At 49.4% G+C, this 22,716-nt stretch overlaps 1 protein-coding gene across 1 annotated transcript; it reads right to left on the bottom strand.

Annotated features, from left to right (window-relative positions):
- Nucleotides 1-843: 843 nt before the first annotated feature.
- On the bottom strand, nt 844-22,159 carry CYP2S1 (cytochrome P450 family 2 subfamily S member 1; the record flags this gene model as incomplete). The annotated part of the gene is made up of 10 exons (XM_080703599.1): nt 844-1,233; nt 1,378-1,571; nt 1,733-1,874; nt 5,436-5,623; nt 8,431-8,572; nt 13,558-13,737; nt 13,822-13,982; nt 14,884-15,033; nt 20,641-20,806; nt 21,980-22,159. The coding sequence occupies 10 exons, from the start codon at nt 22,157-22,159 to the stop codon at nt 844-846; spliced, it is 1,893 nt and encodes a 630-aa protein (XP_080559725.1).
- Between the last annotated feature and the right edge of the window lie 557 nt (nt 22,160-22,716).

The raw sequence follows: 22,716 nt of genomic DNA, 5'->3' as shown, positions 1-22,716 counted from the left end.
GGTTAAAAAAGGGTACATTAGCCGGGCGTGGTGGCAGGCACATGCTTATAATTCCAGTACTTGGGAGGCTGAGACAGGATGATCACAGGTTCATGGCCAGCCTCAGCTACTTGATGTAGCCCTCCGCAACTTAGTGAGACCCTGTTTCAAAATAAAGAACAAGGCTGGGCGTGGTGGCGCACACTTGTAATCCCAGTACTTGGGAGGCTGAAACAGGAGGATCGCGCAGGTTCGAAGCCAGCCTCAGCTACTTAGGGAGACCCTGTTTCAAAATGAAAAATAAAAAATAGGTCTGGGGGTGTAGTCCAGCAGTAAAAGGCCCCTGGGTTCCACCCCCAGTACCACACACATAAGAAAAGAATAAAAAAAAGGGTTGGGGATGTAGCTCAGAGACAGAATGCCCCTGGGTTCCATCCCCAGTACCACACACACACATATATACACACAAAAATAAAAAATAAAAATAAAAAAAAAGGAGTCGGGAGTCATGGTGCACATTTGCAATCCCAATACTTGGGAGGCTGAGACAGGAGGATCATAGCTCATGGACAGCTTGAGTTACTTAGGCTCTCCACAATTTAGTGAGATCTTGTTTCAAAACAAAGAATAAAAAATAGGGCTGGGGTGTAGCTCAAAGGTAGAATGCCCTTGGGTTCCATCCCCAGCATTGCAGAAAAAAAAAAAAAAAAAAAGGTGTGTTTGAGGGAGAAAGTTGCAGAGGTGGTTGGGGGGTGCTCTCCGGGGGAGTGGTGCATCTCAGTGGAAAGCTCCTTGGGGGAGCCAGGCATGTTAAGCGTGGGCTGGCTGTGTGGATCAGTGGTTGGGGTGGGTGGATAGCAGTGCTCATGAGCCTAGAGTGTGGTTAGGTTGTACATGAGATGCACGACAGGGCCGTGGACCGGCCAGTCTGATTGTGGCATGTCCCAGGCAAGGGGCATGCTGCTCTCTGTGGCCGAGAGTGCCACTTAGTCTGACGAACGAAGAGGTCGTGTGCACGTGAACGCGGCTGCGAAGGTGGTATGTGGACTCCCACATGCGGGCCGAGTCCAGGGAGTTGGGTGGTGTCTGGGCTGGCACGCCATCTGGGCACGAGCTTGGGTGTCCAGATGGGCTCCACTCCATTTGTGCCCGCAGAATGTTCATGTGGCAGTAACTGCTGGTCTCCCGTTGGCACGTGGGTGCGTGGCTGCATGCCTCCGCAGCTGCTCGGGCCACGTGTCTGTGTGGCCAACTCTAGACAACAGCCTCAGGCGCGTGAATGTGGCTGCAGGCCAGAGTGTCTGGAGCCGCATTCTATCCACGCCTACCCTTAAGGGAGGAAGCCTCGCACCAGGTGGCTACCTCCTCCCTAGTCTCCCCTCTTCATCTACTCCACACAGGGGCTTGGTGGTCAGCAGGCCGGACCTGCAGCTGAAAGGCTGGGGGGATGTTGAAAAGACCGCTGACAGCTGGCTGGAGGCTCAGGGTCTCCAGCGGGCTCGGGCTCTCCAGGAGGAAGGCCTGCAGGATGGTGGTAAAGAACAGGAAGATCTCCGCTCGTGCCAGGCCCTCCCCGAGGCAGACACGCTTACCTGACAAAGAGAGGGAGACGGGGGTGAGCCAGGCCTGCTCACAGCCAGGCCCACAGGGAGATCTAACAGTGAGCTCAGGGCGCGGGGAGGGTTCCCCCATCTGGAACAAACAGCCAGCACCAGCCAGGGCCCGCCCGGGACACCTCAAGCCCAGCAGATACCTAAGGAGAAGGGCAGGAATGCCTCGTGCTTCCTGAACCGTCCCTCCACATCCAGAAATCGGCTGGGGTTGAATTCCTCTGGCTGCTCGAAGACCTTGGGGTCATGCAGGACGGAGCCAAGGAGAGGGAAGACCTCAGTGCCCTGATGGGAAATGATAAAAGTCCAAGTCCCTCACCACCCCAAACCCCTGGTTACCAAGTGCAGAGTAAAAGCTTGTGGTGCCAAGGACACCAGTCCAAAGAAAGCACACTGGCTTCAATTGGGCACTTCCTATGGGCACTCACATACACTACTTCACATGTAACTGGTACATGGATTGCACACAAACATACAATACATGCAGGTTTGCATACATGCAGGATCTTTCAAAAAAGCCTAGGAGGCAGGCAGGAATATTATCCTCATTTAGTTGGGAGTGGTGTTATCCCAGTACTTGGGAGGCTAATCGAGGGGGGTTACAGGTTTGAGGGCAGCCTCAGCAACATATCGAGACTCTCAGCCATTGAGTGAGACCCTTTTTCAAAATAAAAAAATTTAAAATACAGTTAGGAGTATAGCTTAGAGGTAGAATGCCTCTGGGTTCAATCTCCAGCACCCCTCCACCCCAAACACACACACACATGGGTTGGGGCGTAGCTCAGAGTGCCCCAGGTTCAAAACCCAGTACATATTTGGAAGGCTGAGACAGGACGATTGCAGGCTTGTGGCCAGCTTCAGCAACTTAGTAAGACATTGTTTCCAAATAAAAAATAAAATAGGGCAGGGCCTGCTGGTGCATGCTTGTAATCCCAGTATTTGGGAGACTGAGACAGGAGGATCACAGGTTCGAGGACATACTCAGCAAGTAGTGAGTATGTCCTCTCATCAACCTAGCAAGACCCTGTTCCAAAATAAAAACAATAAAATAAAGGTGAGGGTAGAATGCCCCTGGGTTCAATCCCCAGTAGCAAAAAAAAAAAAAAAAAAAAAAAAAAAGCCTGAGAAGAAAAAAAAAAATAGGGCTGAGGGTATAGCTCAGTGGTAGATTGTCCCTGGGTTCAATCTCTAGTCACACACACACACACACACACACACACACACACACACACACGAACAAATAAACAAGATCCACTATCACAGAAAAATTAAAAACTTAAAAAATAAAAGTAGCCAGGCATGGTGACACATGCATGTAATCTCAGTACTTGGGAGGCTGAGACAGGAGGATCGCAGGTTCTCAGCCAGCTAGCTACTTAGTGTGGTCCTCTACAACTTAGTGAGATCCTGTTTCAAAATGAAAAAAATAAAATCAGACTGGAGGCGTAGCTCAGAGGTACTATGCTCCTGAGTTCAATCCTCAATACCACCAAAATAAATAAATAAAAATAAATAAATTAATAAAAGTGCTGCTGGGGATGAAGCTCAAAGGTAGGATGCCCCGAGGTTCAATTCCCAGTACTAAAGGAAAAAAAAAAAAAAAAAAAAAAAAAAAAGGAGGACCTCGAGGCTCAGAGAACTAAGCAGTTGGACAAGGTAATTATTGGGAGAGCTTGTTATTTTTACTTTGTTTTGAAGTTTTGGAAGTACACTGGGATTCAGCTGTGGCTCTCCTAAGCCCCCTTTCTGTGGAATGCTTTAGAGTCACGCTTTCTGCAGCCATGGTTTTTTTTTTTTTTTTTTTTTTTTTGTACTGGAGGTCGAACCCAGAGGCACTCTACCTCTGAGCTACACATTCCAGCCCTACTTTATTTTATTTATTTTTTATTCTGAAACAGGGTCTTGCTAAGTTGCTGAGGCTGGCCTTGAAACTGTGATCCTCCTGTCTCAGCCCTCCAAGTTCACGCTCAGCTGCAGATGTGGTTATTCAGATGCAAAGGTAAGGCAGGTGGGGAGGACTGTCCAGGAAGGCTCCCCTGCCCAGGTTTGGGTAAAATCTTAGTGAGATTAGAGCTCCTGTGTTCTCGGGGTTGTGTGGAGAGGCTGAAGCAGGTAGGGGTGTGAAGAATCGGGATTAGACCTTGCTAGGGAGTCTGGTTAGTGGGGTAGAGTTGTGAAGGTAAGAGGAGCTCCTGGAAAGACAGTACCATATTATTGCTGTTAAAATAAGATAAGAGAAAAGCATGCCGGGTGCAGTGGTGTGTGCCTGCCATCCAAGAGACTCAGAAGGCTGAGGCAGGAGGATCTGGAGTTTGATGACAACTTAGTGACACTCTCAGCAGCTTAGCAAGATACTGTCTCAAAAAATTAAAAAGGGCTGTCAAGTGCAGTGGTGTACACCTGCGATCCTGGTACTTGGGAGGCTGAGACAGGAAGATCACAGATTTGAGGCCATCTTCAGCAAGTTAGTGAGACTCTGTTTCAATATAAAAAATAAAAAGGGGCTGGGGTATATCTTGGAGGTAGAATGTCCCTGGGTTCAGGCCCCAGTACAACAAAAACAAAAATGGAAACAAACTGAAAGGCTCTATTTAGAAGAAAAATCATAAGCCCCTAGCAGCTAGCTAATAGTTAAAACAGCCAGCTAATAGTTAAAAAGAAAAAGTATATTTTACTGCAGCTCACAGCTTAGGAATGTAAAATGTGCAATAAGCCCACCCCATCTTATCTATACTGTCTGGGCCAGAGCGCCTTGACCCGGGAGCTTACTGACTGCACCTGGTATTATCTAACTCTTGACTACAGAATGTAATTTTCAAATGATTCTGTAATTTTCTGTAAACGCATGCAATTTAGCCCAAAACCCCCTAATGGTCTTTTCCCTATAAATACCCTCAGTTTCAGCGGCTCGGGGCCGAACTCCTATTCGGGTCGGCCCCAGTGCACTGGCTCTTTAATAAACCCTCTTGCTTTTGCATCAAGGAGATTAAAAGTTTCTCGTGTGTTCTTGCTGTCGTCGCTTATCCCGAGGTTGATTGAGGGTCTCCCCTCGGCGGGGGTCTTACAAAACAAACAAAACAAAACACACATTTATAAAACATTTACAATAATACATAGAGCAGGTCCTCAAGTTTTGATACTAATGACTCTTGTTACTGTTGTTACTGTCCTCTCTCTCTCTCTCTCTCTCTCTCTCTCTCTCTCTCTCTCTCTCTCTCTCTCTCCTTTCCTTCTTTCTTTGCCATACTGAGGATGGAACTCAGGGGTATTCTACCTTCAAGATACATCCCCAGCCCTATTTTTTTATTCTTTATTTGGAAACAAAGTCTCACTAAGTTGTGAAGGGCCTCACTAAGTAGCTGAGGACTGCTGCGAACCGGATCCTCCTGTCTCAGCCTCCCAAATGCTGGGATTACAAGCGTGGGCCAGGCTTTGTTACTGTATTTCCGTTGCCTTATATAAAGAATCCTTTCCAAACTCATTCCCAAGAACTGAGTTAGTGTCTTACAAGCATTATCCTACAACTCCAAGCCAATACTGTTATTATTTTCAATTTAGAAGATGAGGATACTGAGGGTCAGAGGGCAACGCAATTTCGGTCCCAGCACCTGAATTCTAACTGAAGCAGGAGGCAGCAGCTTGTCTGAAGCCGCTGCAGGATACGGGATATATCGCCCCCTGGTGGTTCTTGAACTGACCTGCTCCTCAATGAAGAGAGTATGAGAGACTTTAGTGTCTGCAGCAGGGACAGACAGACAGACATTAATATAAAAAAAGTCAGACACCAGTAGCAACTCTCCTTGCAACTGAAGGGCGCAGAGACAATTGTCGGCTGTCCATTCTCACCTGGGGTAGGGTGTACCCCCGGAAGCAAGTGGTCCTCGTGAGGGCGCGGGGTATCCCCATGGGCACCAGCGCCAGCAGCCGCTGCGCCTCGTGCAGAACAGCATCTGTGTAAGGGAGTCGGGCGCGGTCCCCCAGGCTAGGTGCTCTGCTGGTCCCCAGCTCCCGGCTCAGCTCCTCCCGCACGTGCTCTGCATGCAAGAGAAGGGTTTGGGGTTAGGTGGGTGGGGCCCTGTGGTCCTCCTCTCAAAAGCCCCACTGGTTTGAGATGAGGCTGGAGGTGGCAGGGGAACAACCCCTAGACCTCCCTGAGCCTGGAACCCACACATCCTGGGTGCTGGGCATTACATTTATCCTCTTTCTCTCTCTTTGTATGTGTGTGTTACTAGGGATGGAACCCAGGGGCATTCTATCTCTGAGATACACCTCACCCCTATTTTTTATTCTTTATTTTGAAACAAGGTGTCACTGAGTTAGAAAGGGCCTCATTAAGTAGGGCCTCATTAAGGCTGTCTGTGAACTGCGATCCTCCTGTCTCAGCCTCCCAAATGCTGGGATTACAAGCCTGTGCCACCATGCCCGGCTCACATTTATCCTCTCTTAATTCCAATGGCAACCCGAGATGGTGGATAGCATGATTTATCTCCATTGTCCCGATGAGGAAACTGAGGCCCAGAGAGCCCAAGTCACATCCTTCAGGTCAGTCCACCTCCCTGGCCTGACGACATCTAACACAGCCATCTGACCAGCCAATGCCAGAATGCGTCTAGGCTCTTTCCATGCCCTGTCTCATGATCACACATCCTCCTGTGCCATGGAAACTTTAGTTCCAGCCCTGCTGGAACTAAAAAAAAAAAAAAAAAAGACCCCATTTTTTGGGGGGAGAGGTACCAGGGATTGAATACAGAGGCATTCCTCCCCTGAGCCACACTCCTAGCCTTTTTTTTTTTTTTAATTTCTTAGTTGGAAAGAAGGTCTCACTAGGTTGCTGAGATCCTCACTAAATTGCTAAGGCTGGCTTTGAACCTGCAGGGATCCTCCGGTCTCAGCCTACCAAATAATGGGATTACAAGCATGTGTGTCACCACACTCAGCCTTAGTTTTTGTTTTGAAACAGGGTCTCACTAAGGTTGTCGAGAGTCTCACTATTTGCTGAGGCTGTTCTTGAATCTACAATTTCCTTGTAATGACCCAATTTTTTTTTCTTTTGGTGGTACTGGGGATTGAACCCAGGGTTTGAGCTATACCCCCAGCCCTATTTTATTATTTTTATTTTGAAACAGGGTCTTGCTAGGTTGATGAGAGCCTCACTACTTGCTGAATCTGTCCTTGCACCTGTGATCCACCTGTCTCAGTCTCCCAAGTACTGGGATCATAAGTGTGTGTCACTATGCCCAGCTGATGACCCCTATTTTTGTTTTGTTTTTTTGTGGTACTAGGGGTGGAATCCAGGGGCTTCTCTACCTCCGGGCTATACTTCCAGCCCTATTTTTATATTTTATTTGGAAACAGGGTCTCACTAAGTTGCTGAGAGCCTCACTAAGTAGCTGAGGCTGGCTTCGAACCTATGTAATCCTCCTGTCTCAGCCTCCCAAGCCCTGGGATTAAAAGCGTGCGACACCATGTCCGCCCAATTATTAATCTCTGGTCCTGACCTGGGTATTTTGTGGCATCCTGTATCCCTCCCCATATGGATAGATCCAGATCCTACTCAAACTATTCCAGACTGGCCCCATTATTTCCCTTAAAATCAGCTCCTCCCTCATCCCTCCTGTCCCCAACTCGGGTGGGCCCACAGTCCCACACCAGAGGTTGGGACTGTCCCTGCACATCTCCTTCCCTTGTTATTCCTAAGCTCTGCCTATTCTGCTCCTTCTTCCCTGCTCATAGCCTGGCCCATGCCTGCCACCCCCCATTTCAGGTCTCTGTCCTCTTCCTTGGGTTCCTGGCATCTTCTCTCACACTTTACAATCCACTTCTTCAGGGCAGCACAAAGAATTTTCCCAAAATTTAAAATTGAGCTGAGTGTGGTGGTGCTCACCTGTAATCCCACTACTTGAGAGGCTGGGACAAGAGGATGGAAGGTTCAAGGCTCAGTAACTATATAACAACAAAATAAAAAAGAAGCCAACATGGTAGTGCATGCCTATAACCTGAGTCCTTGGGAGGCTGAGACAGGAGGTTTACAGGTTCAAGACCAGCCTCAGCAACATAACAAGAGTCTCATTGAAACCCTCTTTGAAACACAAAAAATTAAAAAAGGGCTGGGGGACCAGGTGTGGTAGCTCATGCCTGTAAACCCAGTACTTGGGAAGCTGAGACAGGAGGATCGCAGGTTCCAGGACAGCCTCAGCAAGTAATGAGACTCTCACCAACCCAGTATGACCCTGTTTCCAAATAGGAAATACAATCAGGTTGGGGATGTAGCTCAAAGGTAGAATGCCTCTGTGTTCAATCCCCACAAAACACACACACACACACACACACACACACACACACACACACAAACACACACACAGCTGGGGGTGTAGCTCCTCTGCGCTTGGGAGGCAGAGACAGGAGGATCGCGCAGGTTCAAAGCCAGCTGCACTGGCTTAAGAGACCCTGTTCCCAAATAAAAAAATATAAAAATAGGTCTGGGAGTGTAGCCCGGAGGTAGAAGGGCTTCTAGGAACCCCAGTACCACCACCAAAAAAAAAAAAAAAAAAACCCAAAACAAAACAAAAAAGCAAAATTCACCTCCTAGCTCCCCATGGCTGAGGATAAGACGTACAGTGTTCCTCTCACCGAGGCAAAAAGGCCCTGCAGACACCTCCTGCCTCGTGTCTCCCTGCAGGGCAGCCGGCAGCCCCTGACCTCTCACTGCTCAGACCTGCCAGATGCTGTGCACATTTTCTCTCCAGGCTCTGGCTCAGCCTCTCTGCTCTGCCTACACATTCTTCCCTCCTGAGCGCTCACTTCTGCTCGTGGTGCCTGACTGGGGAAAAAAGGCTCTTACCTTGGACGTGGGGATATTTCAGCAGGAGCAAAAGGGCATAGCGGACGGTGGCGCTGACTGTCATTGTCCCAGCAAACAACAGGTAAGTGACCGTCATCAGCAAGTTCTTCTCAGTGAATTCTGTGTTTGGGTTGTGTTCCTCCTGGGAGAAATCGGGCAGAAAGGGCTCAGAGAACACAAGTGCCGGGAAGTAAAAGTCCAGGGGAGCCAGACTTGGAGTATGGTCCAGCAAGTCAAACCTTTGTCAGTGAGTTTAATTTTGGGGAAGAATTGAGACGTGGGCTTAAACGTACTAATAAGGGATGGGATGGAACTTAGAGGTAGAGCATTTTCCTCGTACATGCAAGGTCCTGAGTTCAATCCCTAGTTACCGCAAAAAGAACATGTAATAGCCGGGCGTGGTGGCGCACGCTTGTAATCCCCGCGCTTGGGAGGCGGAGACAGGAGGATCACGCAGGTTCGAAGCCAGCCGCGCTGGCATAAGAGACCCTGTTTCAAAAATATAAAAAATAGGTCTGGGAGTGTAGCCCGGAGGTAGAAGGGCTTCCAGGAACCCCAGTACCACCAAAAAAAAAAAAAAAAAAAAAAAGAACATGTAAAACGTTTGTTTGCTGCTGAGACAGTAGAATTGCAGGTTCAAGGGCAGCTTCAGAAATTTGGCAAGACTGTTTCCAAATTAAAAAGAAGTCGGATATGGTGACACACACTTGTAATCCTAGTGCTTGGGAGGCTGAGACAGGAGGATTGCAGGTTTAAAGCTAGCTTTGGCAATTTAGAGAGATCTGCAACCTAGTTGAGGCCCATTTTCCAAATAAATAAAATCAGTCTGGGGGTGTAACTTGGAGGTAGAATGTCTTTTGTGTTCAATACCAAGTACACAATAAATAAATGAGCCGGGCGTGGTGGCGCACGCTTGTAATCCCAGCATTTGGGAGGCTGAGATGGAAGGATTGCGGTTCACAGGCAGCCCCAGCTACTTAGTGAGGTCCTTTGCAACTCAGTGAGATCCTGCTTCAAAATAAAGAGTAAAAAGCCGGGCATGGTGGCGCACACTTGTAATCCCCGCGTTTGGGAGGCTGAGACAGGAGGATCGCATGGGTTCGAAGCCAGCCTCAGCTGCTTAGTGAGGCTCTCAGCAACTTAGTGAGACCCTGTTTCCAAATAAAGTATAAACTAGGTCTGGGAGTATAGCCCGGAGGTACAAAGCCTCTGGGTTCCACCTCCAGTACCACCAAAAATAAATAAATAAATAAATAAATAAATAAATAAAATAAAAATAGGGCTGGAGGTAGAGCTCATAAGTAGAATGCCCCTGGGTTTCATCCCTACTACCGCAAAAAAAAAAAAAAAAAAAGAATAAACGAATAATAATACAACAGCAACAATCAACAATCAACAGGACTGGGGGTGTAGCTCGGAGGTAGAATGCTCTGGGTTCAATCCCCAGTACCACAAAAAAAACCCCACAAAAGCATAAAAATATACATATTAAATATAAGCCAGGCGTTGCTTGTACACGTTTATGATCCTAGTACTTGGGAGGCTGAAACAGGAGGATAGAAGGTTCAAGACCAGCTTCAGCGAGTTAGGGAGATTAGATTATCAGAACCTAGTGAGACTGTTTCAAAACAAAACAGATTTTTTTTTTTTTTGCAGTATTGGGGATTGAACCCAGGATCATTCTATCTTGGAGCTACACCCCCAGCCCTATTTTTGTTATTTATTTTTGAAACAGGGTCTCACTAAGTTATTGACAGCCTCACTAAGTAACTGAGGCTGGCAGTGAACCCATGATCCTCTAGTCTCAGCCTCCTAAGTACTGGAATTATAAGCATGCACCATCACACCAAGCTTCAAAACAAAACAGAAAAAGGGCTGGGCTTTTTCTAAAAAGATCAGAGGTAGAATGTCCCTGGGTTCAACCCTCAGTAACACACACATACACACAAATAAAATAGAGTAAAATAAAATAAAAGGCTAGGAGTATGGCTCAGAAGTAGAATGTCCCTGGCCTCAATTCCCAATACTGCCCTCCATCCCCAAATAAAGTCCTGATATTGGTTAAAAAGTTTTAAAAAAAGGAAAGAGAATGGCTACTATAAACAATAAAGAAGAGCCAGGTGTGGTGGTCCACACTTGTCATCCCAGGACTTGAGAGGCTGAGACAGGAAGATCACAGGTTGGTGACCAGCCTCAGCTAGTGAGGTCCTCTGCAACTTACTGAGACCTTGTTTAAAAAAAAAAAAAAGAATGAAAAATTAGGTCTGGGAGTGTATCTAGGAGGTAGAATGTCCCTCAGTTCCATCCCCAGTCCTGGGGGGGGGGAAAGAAAAGAAACCAATTAAGAAAATGTCAGGAAGCTGGGTGTGGTGGCACATGCTTGTAATCCCAGCATTTGGGAGTCTGAGACAGGAGGATCTGGGTTAGTGAACCTCCTCAGCTACTTAGTGAGGCCCTATGCAACTCAGTGAGACCCTGTTTCAAAAAAAAATAATAAAATATAGGGTTGGGGGTGTAACTCAGAGGTAGAATGCCCCTGGGTTCCATCCCCAGTATAAAAAAAAAAGCCAGATATGGTCGTACACACTTGTAATTCTTGGGAGACTGAGGCAGTAGGAGGATCCTAAGTTCAAGGCCAGTCTGGGCAACTTGACATAGCCCTGTCTCAAAACAAATAAATAAACAGAAGAAAATGATAAATGATGGTGAAAATGTGGAGAAATTGTAAATTTGTACTATTGGTGTATGATGAATGTAATATCATGCCGCTGCTATAAAAACTGCGGCAATTGCTCAAAAAATTAAAAATACAAGAAACATGGTCGCCGGGCATGGTGGTACATGTTTGTAATCCCAGCATTTGGGAGGCTGAGACTGGAGCATCGCGGTTCACAGACAGCCTCAGCTACTTAGTGAGGCCCTCTGCAACTCAGTGAGACCCCATTTCAAAATAAGAATAAAGATCCGGGCGTGGTGGTGCACGCTTGTAATCCCCGCGCTTGGGAGGTTGAGACAGGAGGATCGTGCAGGTTCGAAGCCAGCCTCAGCTGGCTTAAGAGACCCTGTCTCCAAATAAAATATAAAATAGGTTTGGGAGTGTAGCCCAGAGGTAGAGGGCCTGTGGGTTCCATCCCCAGTACCACCAAAAATAAATAAATAAATAAATAAAATAATAAAAAATAGGGTAAGGGGTGTAGCTCGGAGGTCGAATGTCCCTGGGTTCTATCCCCAGACCCCCTCCCCCCCCACACACACACAAAAAAAATAAAAACCCAAAAACAAAAACAAAAACCATATGGTCTAGTAATTCCATCTGGTACATATATAAAATAATTAAAAACAGGGACTCAAAAAATATTTGTGGCCGTGCATAGTGGTGAATGCTTGTAATCCCAGTACTTGGGAGACTGAGATAGGAGGATCACAGGTTGATGGCCAGCCTCAGCTACTTAGTGAGGCTCTCTGCAACTCAGTGAGATCCTGTTTTAAAAATAAAAAATAAGGTGGGTGTGGTGGTGCATGTTTGTAATCCCAGCATTTGGGAGGCTGAGATGGGAGGATCGTGGTTTGAGGACAGCCTCAACTACTTAGTGAGGCCCTCTGCAACTCAGTGAGACCCTGTTTCAAAATAAAGAATAAAAAATTGGGCTGGGGGTGTAGCTCAGAGGTAGAATGTCCCTGGGTTCCATCTCCAGTGCCACACACACAAAAAAATAAGTCTGTGGGTGTAGCTCAGAAGTAGCATGCCCCTGGGTTCAATCCATGATACCATACACACACACACACACAAAAAGTAGAAAGGTGGTTGGTTATTAAGGGGCTATAAAGAGATAGAAATAGGGAATTAATGGGCACAGATATTCCATTTTACAAAATGAGAAGAATTCTAGAGATTGGTTGTTAAACAATGAGGATCAGTTTAACACTACTAAATTATATGCTTAAAAGTGCTTAAAGCCGGGCGTGGTGGCCCACGCTTATAATCCTCGCACTTGGGAGGCGGAGACAGGAGGATCGCTCAGGTTCAAAGCCATGGCTTAAGAGACCCTGTTTCCAAATAAAAAAGTATAAAAATAGGTCTTGGAGTGTATTCTGGAGGTAGAAGGGTTTCCAGAAACCTCAGTACCAGCAAAAAAAAAAAAAAAAAAAAAAAAAAAAAAAAAAAAAAAAGTGCTTAAAACCTGAGCCTGGCCGGGCGTGGTGGCGCACGCTTGTAATCCCCGCGCTTGGGAGGCAGAGACAGGAGGATAGCGCAGGTTCGAAGCCAGCCGCGCGCGCTGGCTTAGGAGACCCTGTTTCCAAATAAAAATGTAAAAATAGGTCTGGGAGTTTAGCCCGGAGGTAGAAGGGCTTCCAGGAACCCCAGTACCAGCAAAACAAAACAAAACAAAACAAAACAAAAAAACCCTGAGCCTGGCATGGTGGTACATGCTTGTAATCATAGTACTCCAGAAGCTGAAAGAGGAGGATCACAGGTTTGTGGCCAGCCTCAGCAACTTGTGAGGCCCTGTTTCAAAATTAAGGAATAAAATAGGGCAGGGGGTGTAGCTTGGAGGTCGAATGCCCCTGGGTTCCATCCCCAGACCCGCAAAAAAAAAAAAAAAAAAGGCCCAAAGAATTATCATCTCTATCTCTCCTCCCCATCCCATAATTATTAACTTCTCTTAAAATTATCATATCAGGCTTTGTGTCATTGTTGTGCAAGAAAGACTAGCATCAGGGAGCTTCCCTAGAGCAGCAACCTTCAGTGGCAGGAACCATGGAACAATTATTAGGGTTGCTGCATGAAGCAGCAACCCTATCTGTGGAGTAAGAATTGAAGGAGACAGGACTCTAGGCACTGAGCCTGAACATAGGGCCAGGAGGGGAAAAGAGACACGAGGGAGACAGAGACCCCACATTCAAAGTCACCCGAGTCGGGGGTACACAGCGAGAACACATTGAGAAAGCAGGCAGATAGATAGCTGGGCAGACAGGAGGATGTACAGAGAAGAGATGTGCACACAAGTACAGAGACACATATACAAAGAGACACGCAGAGAGGGAAAGAGGCCTGAAGGACATCCCCAGGTGCACCTGGCCCCATCCAAGAGACACCCCCAAACCCCTCTCCCTGGCCTTCCTCACCTGTGCCATCTTCAGCAGGAAGGCATCAACAACGTCACGCGCAGGTCCTGAGGTGTCCAGGCTTCCCTGGTGCCGCTGCACCTGCCGGATGGTGAAGGCAGCCAGGGTGCTCAGGTGGCGGAGGAGCTGCGTGTGGGGTCCCGGCAGGTGCCCCAGGAAGTGGGAGAACATCTCATACATCTGTGGGCAGAGGGACAGCTCGTTCACAGGGGCTTGACAGGAACGTTTGGGGAAGGTGGCTGGAGAAGGGTCCCACCCACTCACCTGACCCCATGGGGAGCTGATGCCCAAGAGGGTACCACCGGCTGCCCGGACCACGGCCTGGAACTCCTCATCCTCGTAGGGGAAGCGGAGGCCAAAGGCAAGGGAGCAGATGACGTTGGAGGTGGCCTGGGCCAGCAGCAGGGAGGGATCAAATGGGCGTCCTAAGGGACATGGAGGGCAGGGAGGAGAGCTATGATGGCGCTGGGCGAAGGGGAACCCAAGGGGAGCCCACCGACCGGTGGATATGGAGTGAAGGCTAGACTTGGCTAGACAGATAGGCAGAGAGAGGGCCACAGACAGGCAAACAGATGGATGGATGGTTGGTCAGATACGCCGTTATTTGGGAGGCTGTACTCCTGAGACAGGAGGAATGCAAATTCGAGGCCCTCCTCAGTAATTTAGTGAGGCCAACCTCAGCAGTTTAGTGAGAATGTTTCCAAATAAAAATTAAATAAGAGCCGGGCGTGGTGGTGCGCATTTGTAAGCCCAGCATCAGGAGGCTCAGACAGGAGGATTGAGGTTCATGGACAGCCTCAGCTACTACTTAGTGAGGCCCTTTGCAAGTCAGTGAGACCCTGTTTCAAAATAAAGAATAAAAAATAGGGCTGGGGGTGCAGCTCTGAGGTAGAATGTCCCTGGGTTCCATCCTCAGTACTGCAAAAATAAAAATAAAATAAAATAAATAAAATAAATAGGGCTGGGGTGTAGCTCAGACGTAAATATTCCAGAGTTCAAATCCCAATAACACACACACACACACACACACACACACACACACACACACACACACACACAAGGGAGAGAGAGAAATAGAGGAAGGGAGAGAGAGAGAGGAAGAGAGAAAAAGAAGCAGAAGACACCAGGAACACAGAAAGAAATGTGTGATAAGCTGGGGAAGGGGGAATAGGTAAGCCAGGGACCCAGGGTGGAGGTAACAGCGCCCCCAGCCCAGCTTGGAGCCCCAGGCTTGGTCCCAGGGATGCTGAGCTGGAAGGAGCAGCTAGGCACAGGAGAGGTTCCTCCCCCACTCAGCCAGAGCCAGACCTCTCCCTCCCTGCTGACCTTCAGTCTCCTGGAAAGCCTCCACCAGACACTGGATCTCCGCCTGGATCAGCTCCTCGCCTTCTAGCTTCCCCATGCCCATGTCCCGCAGAGCGAGCGTGGTGAATTTCCTCAGCTGCCTCCACCTTTCCCCGTTGGCAAAGAAAACCCCTATGGGGAAAGTGAGACTCAGAGGGACTGGTCCCCTCCTGTCAGTGAGGTTCCCCTAGGGCCCTGTCCTGAATCCTTACCGGCCTAACCCTAGGTGTGAGGACTCAGTAGATGCTCAGTATCTGTGTAATCAAACAGATTCCTCTGTCCTTTGACCCTGAGTCAGAAGGCACATGTTCCAGATCTGTGAGTAACTGAGATGATCCAGGCTCTTTCTGCTCGGTGATTAACCAGCGCGAGGGAGGATTCCTTCCTTCCTTTTACCCATCCACCTTTCCTACCATCTGTCCATCTCAGCAATTATAGAGCACCACTGGGTCCTGTGCCCAGAGCTGGGAGGTTAAACAGAGAGGGAGGAGGGTGGGACTGCACTGTTTCCCTCCTTTTAAATTTTTTTCTGCCTTTACCCAAAATATCCTCTGTGGTCAAACCTTCCTCTTCTCTAAGCTCAATGCTCCCACCTCTTAATGCCAGCCTATAGCGGCCTGGTCAGACATCCCCTCCTGGACATCGCCTGCTCCATCTCCACCCCTTGCTGAGTCTCAGACTAGCCTCAAAGTCTCTCCTGTCCCTACCTCAGCCCACCATCCGTCCCCTGGCCCTGACCAGAGCCTCGGCCCTTGTCCTCACATCTCTCCCAACCCGTTTACCCATCCCCTGGCCTCTGTCCTGGTCTAATGTCCTCCCTGGGCTCCCAGCCTGTAGTTCAGCAGCTCTACAGCAACCAGAGGATCTTTCTAACACTGCCGATGGTCCTTCCAAGATTAAAATTCATCACTCCCAAACAGGTCATATTGTTGCAGTCCCATAATCCCAGCTACTCGGGAGACTGAGGCAAGAGGATTGCAAATTTCAGGCTAGCCTAAACTACATACTGAGATCCTGTCTCAAAGTAAAATGGAGCCGGGCGTGGTGGCGCACGCTTGTAATCCCAGCATTCGGGAGGCTGAGACCGAAGAATCGCGGTTCTTGGACAGCCTCAGCTACTTAGTGAGGCCCTCCGCAACTCAATGAGGCCCAGTTTCAAAATAAAGAATAAAAAATTGAGCAGGGGGTGTAGCTCAGAGGTCGAATGCCTCTGGGTTCCATCCCCAGATCCCCCCAAAATAAATAAATAAAAAATAAAATAAGCCGGGCGTGGTGGCACACGCTTGTAATCCCCGCGCTTGGGAGGTGGAGACAGGAGGATCGCACTGGTTCAGAGCCAGCCTCGCTGGCTTAAGAGACCCTGTTTCCAAAAATATATATATATATATATATATATATATATATATATATATAAAATAGGTCTGGGAGCGTAGCCCGGAGGAAGAAGGGCTTCCAGGAACCCCAGTACCACCAAAAAAAAAAAAAAAAAAAAAAAATACAGTGGGCTGAGGGTGGAGCTCAATGGCAGAGTGCCCCGAGGTTCAATCCCCAGTGTGTGTGTGTATGTGTGTGTCTATGGGGGGGGTCATGGCTCCCAGGAAAACCAAAACCCAAATGCTCTGGCATGACTCACAGGCCGTGCATGATCAGGGTCCCCCAGTTATATGAGCTTTATGACTCAACTACGACAACTGCCCCTGCCGTCTCTCACACCCTCAAAGTTGTCATGACAGTTGGGTATGGTGGTACACCCCTGTAATTCCAGTACTTGGGAGGCTGAGACAGCAGGATCCCAGGTTCAAGGACGGCCTCAGTGATGTAGTAGTGAGACTCTGTCTTGAAGTATGTAATAAAAAACACCTGTGAGCAACACTGGTAAAGCACCCCGTGTTTAATCCATAGATTGATGATCCCCCCAAGTCTTCCTCCTCTGTCTCTATGACTCTCATGACCATCCAATCCTTCATGAACTAACTCCACCCATCCTCCATGTCTCAGCTTAAATATCACTTCCTCAGCTGAGCATGGTGGCCCAAGCCTGTACTTGGGAGGCTGAGATAGGAGGATCACAGGTTCTAGGACAGCCTCAACAAGTAGTGAGACGCTCATCAACCTAGCAGGATCCTGTTCCCAAATAATAAAATTGGGCCAGGGGGGTACTTGGAAGGTAGAATGCCTCTGGGGTCGATCCTCAGTACCACAATTAGATAAATAATCACCAACCTCCCCATCTAGTTCCCTATACAGGTTCTCTCTGTCCTGCTTTTAAAGCTACACCTCATTTTATTTATTTATTTATTTGTTTACTTATTTATTTTGCAGTACTAGGGATGGAACCCAGGAGCATTCTACTTACGAGCCACACCCTCAAAAAAAAAATAAAAAAGGCTACAGCCCTATTTTTTATTCTTTATTTTGAAACAAGTTCTCACTAAGTTGTGGAGGGCCTCACTAAGTAGCTGAGGCTGGCCTTGAACCTGCCACCCTCCTGTCTCAGCCTCCCAAGTACTGGGATAACAAGTGTGTGCCACCACACCCGGCTGTTATTTATTTATTTATTTATTTATTTATTTATTTATTTATTATTTTTTTGGTACTGGAGTTGGAACCCAGGGGCATTCGACCTCCGAGCTATACCTGCAGCCCTATTTTTTTATTCTTTATTTTGAAGCAGGGTCTCACTAAATTGTGGAGGGCCTCACTAAGTAGCTGAGGTTGTCCATGAATTGCGATCCTCTGGTCTCAGCCTCCTGAATACTGGGATTACAAGTATGTGCCGTCACGTCTGGCTTCATTTATTTATTTTTAATCAATTAATTTTGGCACTCGGGATTAAACCCAGGGGGATTCTATCTTCAAGCTACATCTCCAGCCCTTTTTATTTTGAAACACAGTCTCTCTAAGTTGCTGAGGCTGGCCTCAAACCTGTGATCCTCCTGTCTCAGCCTTCCAAGTACTGGGATGACAGGTGTGCTCCTGCCCTCTACTCCTGCCCTCTGGTGTCTTATTACAAGTCTCTTCTCCCACACTGAGGGGACACTGCACATGTCTTGATCACCTGTGTCCTCAGCACCCAGCGCGGGGCCAGGCGCGTGGGATGGTTAGTAGATTGGATGAACACGTCTACCTTCATGCTGTTGAACGTGCGGGTCTATCTCCCTCTCATTCTGAGTCCCAGCTCACACATCCTTTTCCGGGCAGACTTCTTGGACGTTCCCCACCAAACAGGTTGGGTCAGGTGCCTCTTCTGGATTCTGATAGTTCCAGAGCTTCTTCCAGAACAGCTAGATTTCCCCATCTTGGCCAAGCCCAAAGATGTCCCTGTCTGAGGACAGGTCTGACACTTCACTAGCCGGAGTGCTCTAGGGAGCAAGACTTAGTCACTGCTCTGCTGCCAGCTGAGCAAAGCATGGATTGCCCGCTTTTTGTCTTTTTTACTTGTTTGCAGTATTGGAGAATGAACTCAAGGGCGCTGTACTACTGAGCTACAATTCCAGCCCCCCCTTTAAAAAAATCATTATTATTTTTATTTATTTATTTATTTGGTGGTACTGGGGTTTCTGGAAACCCTTCTACCTCCGGGTTACACTCCCAGACCTATTTTTATACTTTTTTATTTGGAAACCAGGTCTCTTAAGCAGCTGAGGCTGGCTTCGAACCCGTGCGATCCTCCTGTCTCCGCCTCCCAAGCGCAGGGATTACAAGCGTGCGCCACCACGCCCAGCTTTATTATTATTATTATTATTATTATTATTATTATTATTTTGGTGGTACTGGGGTTCCTGGAAGCCCTTCTACCTCCGGGCTATACTCCCAGACCTATTTTTACATTTTTATTTGGAAACAGGGTCTCCTAAGCCAGCGCGCGCAGCTGGCTTCGAACCTGCGCGATCCTCCTGTCTCTGCCTCCCAAGCGCGGGGATTACAAGCGTGCGCCACCACGCCCGGCTCATTATTATTTTTAATATACTTCTTTTTTGCAATACTGGGGATTGAACCCAGGGGCATTCTGCCTCTGAGCTATGCCTCCAGCCCTATTTTGTTTTTTGTTTTTGTTTTTTGATGGTACTGGGGATGGGACCCAGGGGCCCTCTACCTCTGGGCTAAACTCCCAGACCTATTTTATATTTTATTTGGAAACAGGGTCTCTTAAACCAGCTGAGGCTGGCTTCGAACCTGCATGATCCTCCTGTCTCAGGTTCCCAAGCGCGGGGATTACAAGCGTGCGCCACGCCCAGCTTCCTATTTTATTCTTTACTTTGAAACAGAGTCTCATTAAGTTGCAGAGGGCCTCACTTAAGTAGCTGAGGCTGGTCAGGAACCTTGAATCTTCCTGTCTCAGACTCCAAATCCCACGCCTGGGATTACAGGCATGCGCCACCACGCCTGGCTAATATACTTTTAGATATTATAGTCACACATCATAATACAAATCATGTTGGCAGTGATATACATGCATATAGCACTTGGTGCGCCCCCCCCTCCCCATTATTACTCCCCCCCCCTCCGTGGGTCTGGGGATGGAACCCAGGGGCATTCGACCTCCAAGCTACACCCCCTTTTATTCTTTATTTTGAAACCGGGTCTCACTGAGTTGCAGAGGGCCTCACTAAGTACCTGAGGCTGTCTGTGAACCGCGATCCTCCGGTCTCAGCCTCCCGAATGCTGGGATTACAAAAGTGCACCACCATGCCCGGCTTACTACTTTTTATTTTGGTATAGGATGTCACTAATTTGCCTAAGCTGACCTTAAACTTGCAATCCTCCAGCCTTAGCCTCCCAAATAACTGGGATCACATGCCCTGCAACCCATAACCTGGTTTATTTTTCTTTCTTTCTTTCTTTCTTTCTTTCTTTCTTTCTTTCTTTCTTTCTTTCTTTCTTTCTTTCTTTCTGTGGTCCTGGGGATTGAACTCACAGGCATTCTCTCTCCAAAATACACCCTCAGCCCTATTTTATTTTTTATTTTGAAACAGGGTGTCACTAGGCTGATGAGAGTATCACTACTTGCTGGGGCTGTCCTCAAATCTGTGATCCTCCTGTCTCAGCCTCCCAAGAGCTGGGATTATAAGCATGGGCCACCATGCCCTGCTCTTTCTTTCTTTTGAATTGAGGATAGAACCCAGGGACATTATTATCTCCCTGCCACATCCCTGGCCATTGCCTGGGGATGGAACCCAGGGGAGTTTTGCCGCTGGGCCAAACACCAGCCCTATTTTATTTTTTAATTTGAAACACAGTGTCATTAAATTACCACACACTAGACTTCAACTTGCAATCCTCCTGTTGCAGCCTCCCAAGTACTGGGATCAAAGCTGGGCTTTGCTCTCCGTTTTAACACAGGCTTGAAGATTCCGCTGCCTTCTGGGCTTCACCTGGATCAGTGACTGTGATCCCTGGTAACAATTTGGTAAAGCCAGTACACAAGGCCCAGTCCTCATCAGCCTTTAGGACCACTGTATGTGACAAACACAGTTCTCACCCTATTCTGCAGATAAGGGAACAGAGGCAGTAAACTACACTCAAAAATCACATACCTGTAATTGGGGTCAGGATCCAGCAGCACTTTCCACGTCTTTTTTTTTCTTTCCTTGCGGTTCTGGGGTTGGAACCTAGGGGCATTCTACCTCTGAGCTATACCCCCAGCCCTATATTTTATTCTATATTTTTAAATAGGGTCTCACTGAGTTGCAGAAGGCCTCACCAAGTAGCTGAGGCCCACCTCCTCTTATGACTCACCATGACCATCAAAAGTTTGGTCCAGCGTTGCCAAGGCGCCTCGACCGCTGAATTCTTCTGCCTGACCTCCCAAGGCTTCCTGCACAGTCTCGTGCCCAACCAGGACCACCACGCGCCGCCAGGGGCCCAGGTGCACGGTGAACACTGGCCCGTACTTTTTACTGAGCTGGAGACAGGGAGGGAGAAGGTGGGGACTGCCCCTGTCAGCCTGTCTCCTTTCAGGTTCCTGTCCCCAAGCGAAAACAGTCCCCTTGGGAAACTCAATCTCTCTCTCTCTCTCTCTCTCTCTCTCTCTCTCTCTCTCTCTCTCTCTCTCTCTCCTTTCTCCTGGGGATTGAACCAAGGGGCATAAGTAGAGGAGGGCCTCACTAAGCAGCTGAACCTGGCCACGAACCTACAATCCTCCTGTCTCAGCCTCCCAAGTACTGAGATTACAAGCGTGCACCACCACAACCGGCTTTCAGTTCTCTTTTTGCACCAGGCTCCCAGGCCCCCTTCCCAAACACATCCACCAGTTCTCCCCCTCCTCGTTTTTCACCAGGTCCTAAGCTCTGACCCTGGGAGGTCTCTCTTCATTTCTCCCCCTTCCTCAACCTTTCTATCGCTGCTAAACCCTCGAATTCTGGAGCAGATACTTCTAAGCATCTGCCCCCTCTCTCCCAAGACGCCCACCCCATTTCTGTGTCCTCAAATTCCCTAGGAATTCTTTTGAATGGGAGCTTCTCCCCACTCCACCCCTGCCCCGGCAGGTAGGGACTGCCTCTCCCTCTTCTCGCCCGCCCGGGTCCCAGGAACTCCCGGCTGGCCCTCGCTGCGCCACACCCATCCTCCCACCGCCCGAGCAGTCAGAAGACCGATCCCTTGAGCCTGGACGCCCCTCCTCAGAGTCCGCAGCCCCGCAGCCTGCCTCAGCGCCCAGCACCCCTTCCCCTTTTCCTCTTTGTCCCCTCCCCTTGACACTTCCCCTCCTGGGACGAGCCCACTGCCACCGCCCACTCTGCCGGGAGGGCCCCTGGGTCTCAGCTTTGGCCCGTGCCTACCATTCCCGGCATTATGTGGGCGCCCCTCCGCCTTAGGACCCCCGACGCTCTGGATCCTGCTTCCTGGCTCTCCCGGTCTCTCCAGGAATCCGTGGGCTCTGGCCCTCCCAGCTCAGGACCCTCTCTCCAGGGGACCCGTCTCCTTCTCAGCTCCAAACTACCCGATTCGGCTTCCAGCCCGGGGCACCGGCAGTCCTTTTGCCCTGGGACCTTCCTGGGACGCCCGAGGGCCCCTGTGCATTCCTGTTTCTCGCCCAGGGGCCCCCACCCCTAGCCAGGACGCCCCCGCGGCCCCTCACCCGCAGGAGCCCGGAGTACAGCGCCCCGGGACGGAGCTGCAGGAGGTTCCCCAGCAGCGGCAGCGGCGCGGGTCCCGGGGGCAGGTGGCGGGGGGCCCGGGGCCCGGGCAGCACCCGCGCCAGCGCCAGCAGCAGCAGCAACAGCAGCAGCAGCAGCGCCCAGGTGCCGGCCGCCTCCATCTCGGCAGGTCGGCTCCTTCTCCCAGACGCTCCTCGCTGCTGGGCCAGCAGGGGCGGGAGCCAGGCAGCTCCCTCCCCGACGAAATCAGGCGGAGGGGAGGCGGGGCAGCTCGCCCATCCCTCGCCTCGCCTAGGGCGGGCTCCTCTGCCCGCAGCCCGGTTTCTTCCAGGCCACCACCCCCGCCGCCTGATGTTGGGGACCCGCGCACGGATCGGCCAGGTCACTTAGTTTTCCCGGGGTGGGGGATGAGGATGGCGGAGGCAGCGCCTGCGGCCCCAGGTGGGGTGTAGGCAAATGAGGGGAGCCTGCGAGCCCGGAGACTTAGGCTGACCCGCGCCGCCCTCCTGGGCTCCGCCCTCCGTCTCTGTGGGGTGTGCGAGCGCCGGGGTGCGGGTGCCGCGAATGGGAGCCAGTTTCCTCCAGCATCTTATCTCCCTGGACTAAGAGGGCGAGACTTGTCCTTTAGCGATAAAGAATCTGAGGTTGGGAGGTAAATCTGTTGGCCCCATGTCACCCAGCTAGTGGGTGACAGCCAGGGCAACCTGATTGACTGATT

The sequence above is a fragment of the Muscardinus avellanarius genome (genome assembly GCF_963383645.1).
Source record: "Muscardinus avellanarius genome assembly, chromosome: 10".
Classification (NCBI taxonomy): Eukaryota; Metazoa; Chordata; class Mammalia; order Rodentia; family Gliridae; genus Muscardinus; species Muscardinus avellanarius.
Note: the sequence above shows the minus strand (reverse complement) of the source record. Positions and strands in the feature narration are given on the sequence as shown.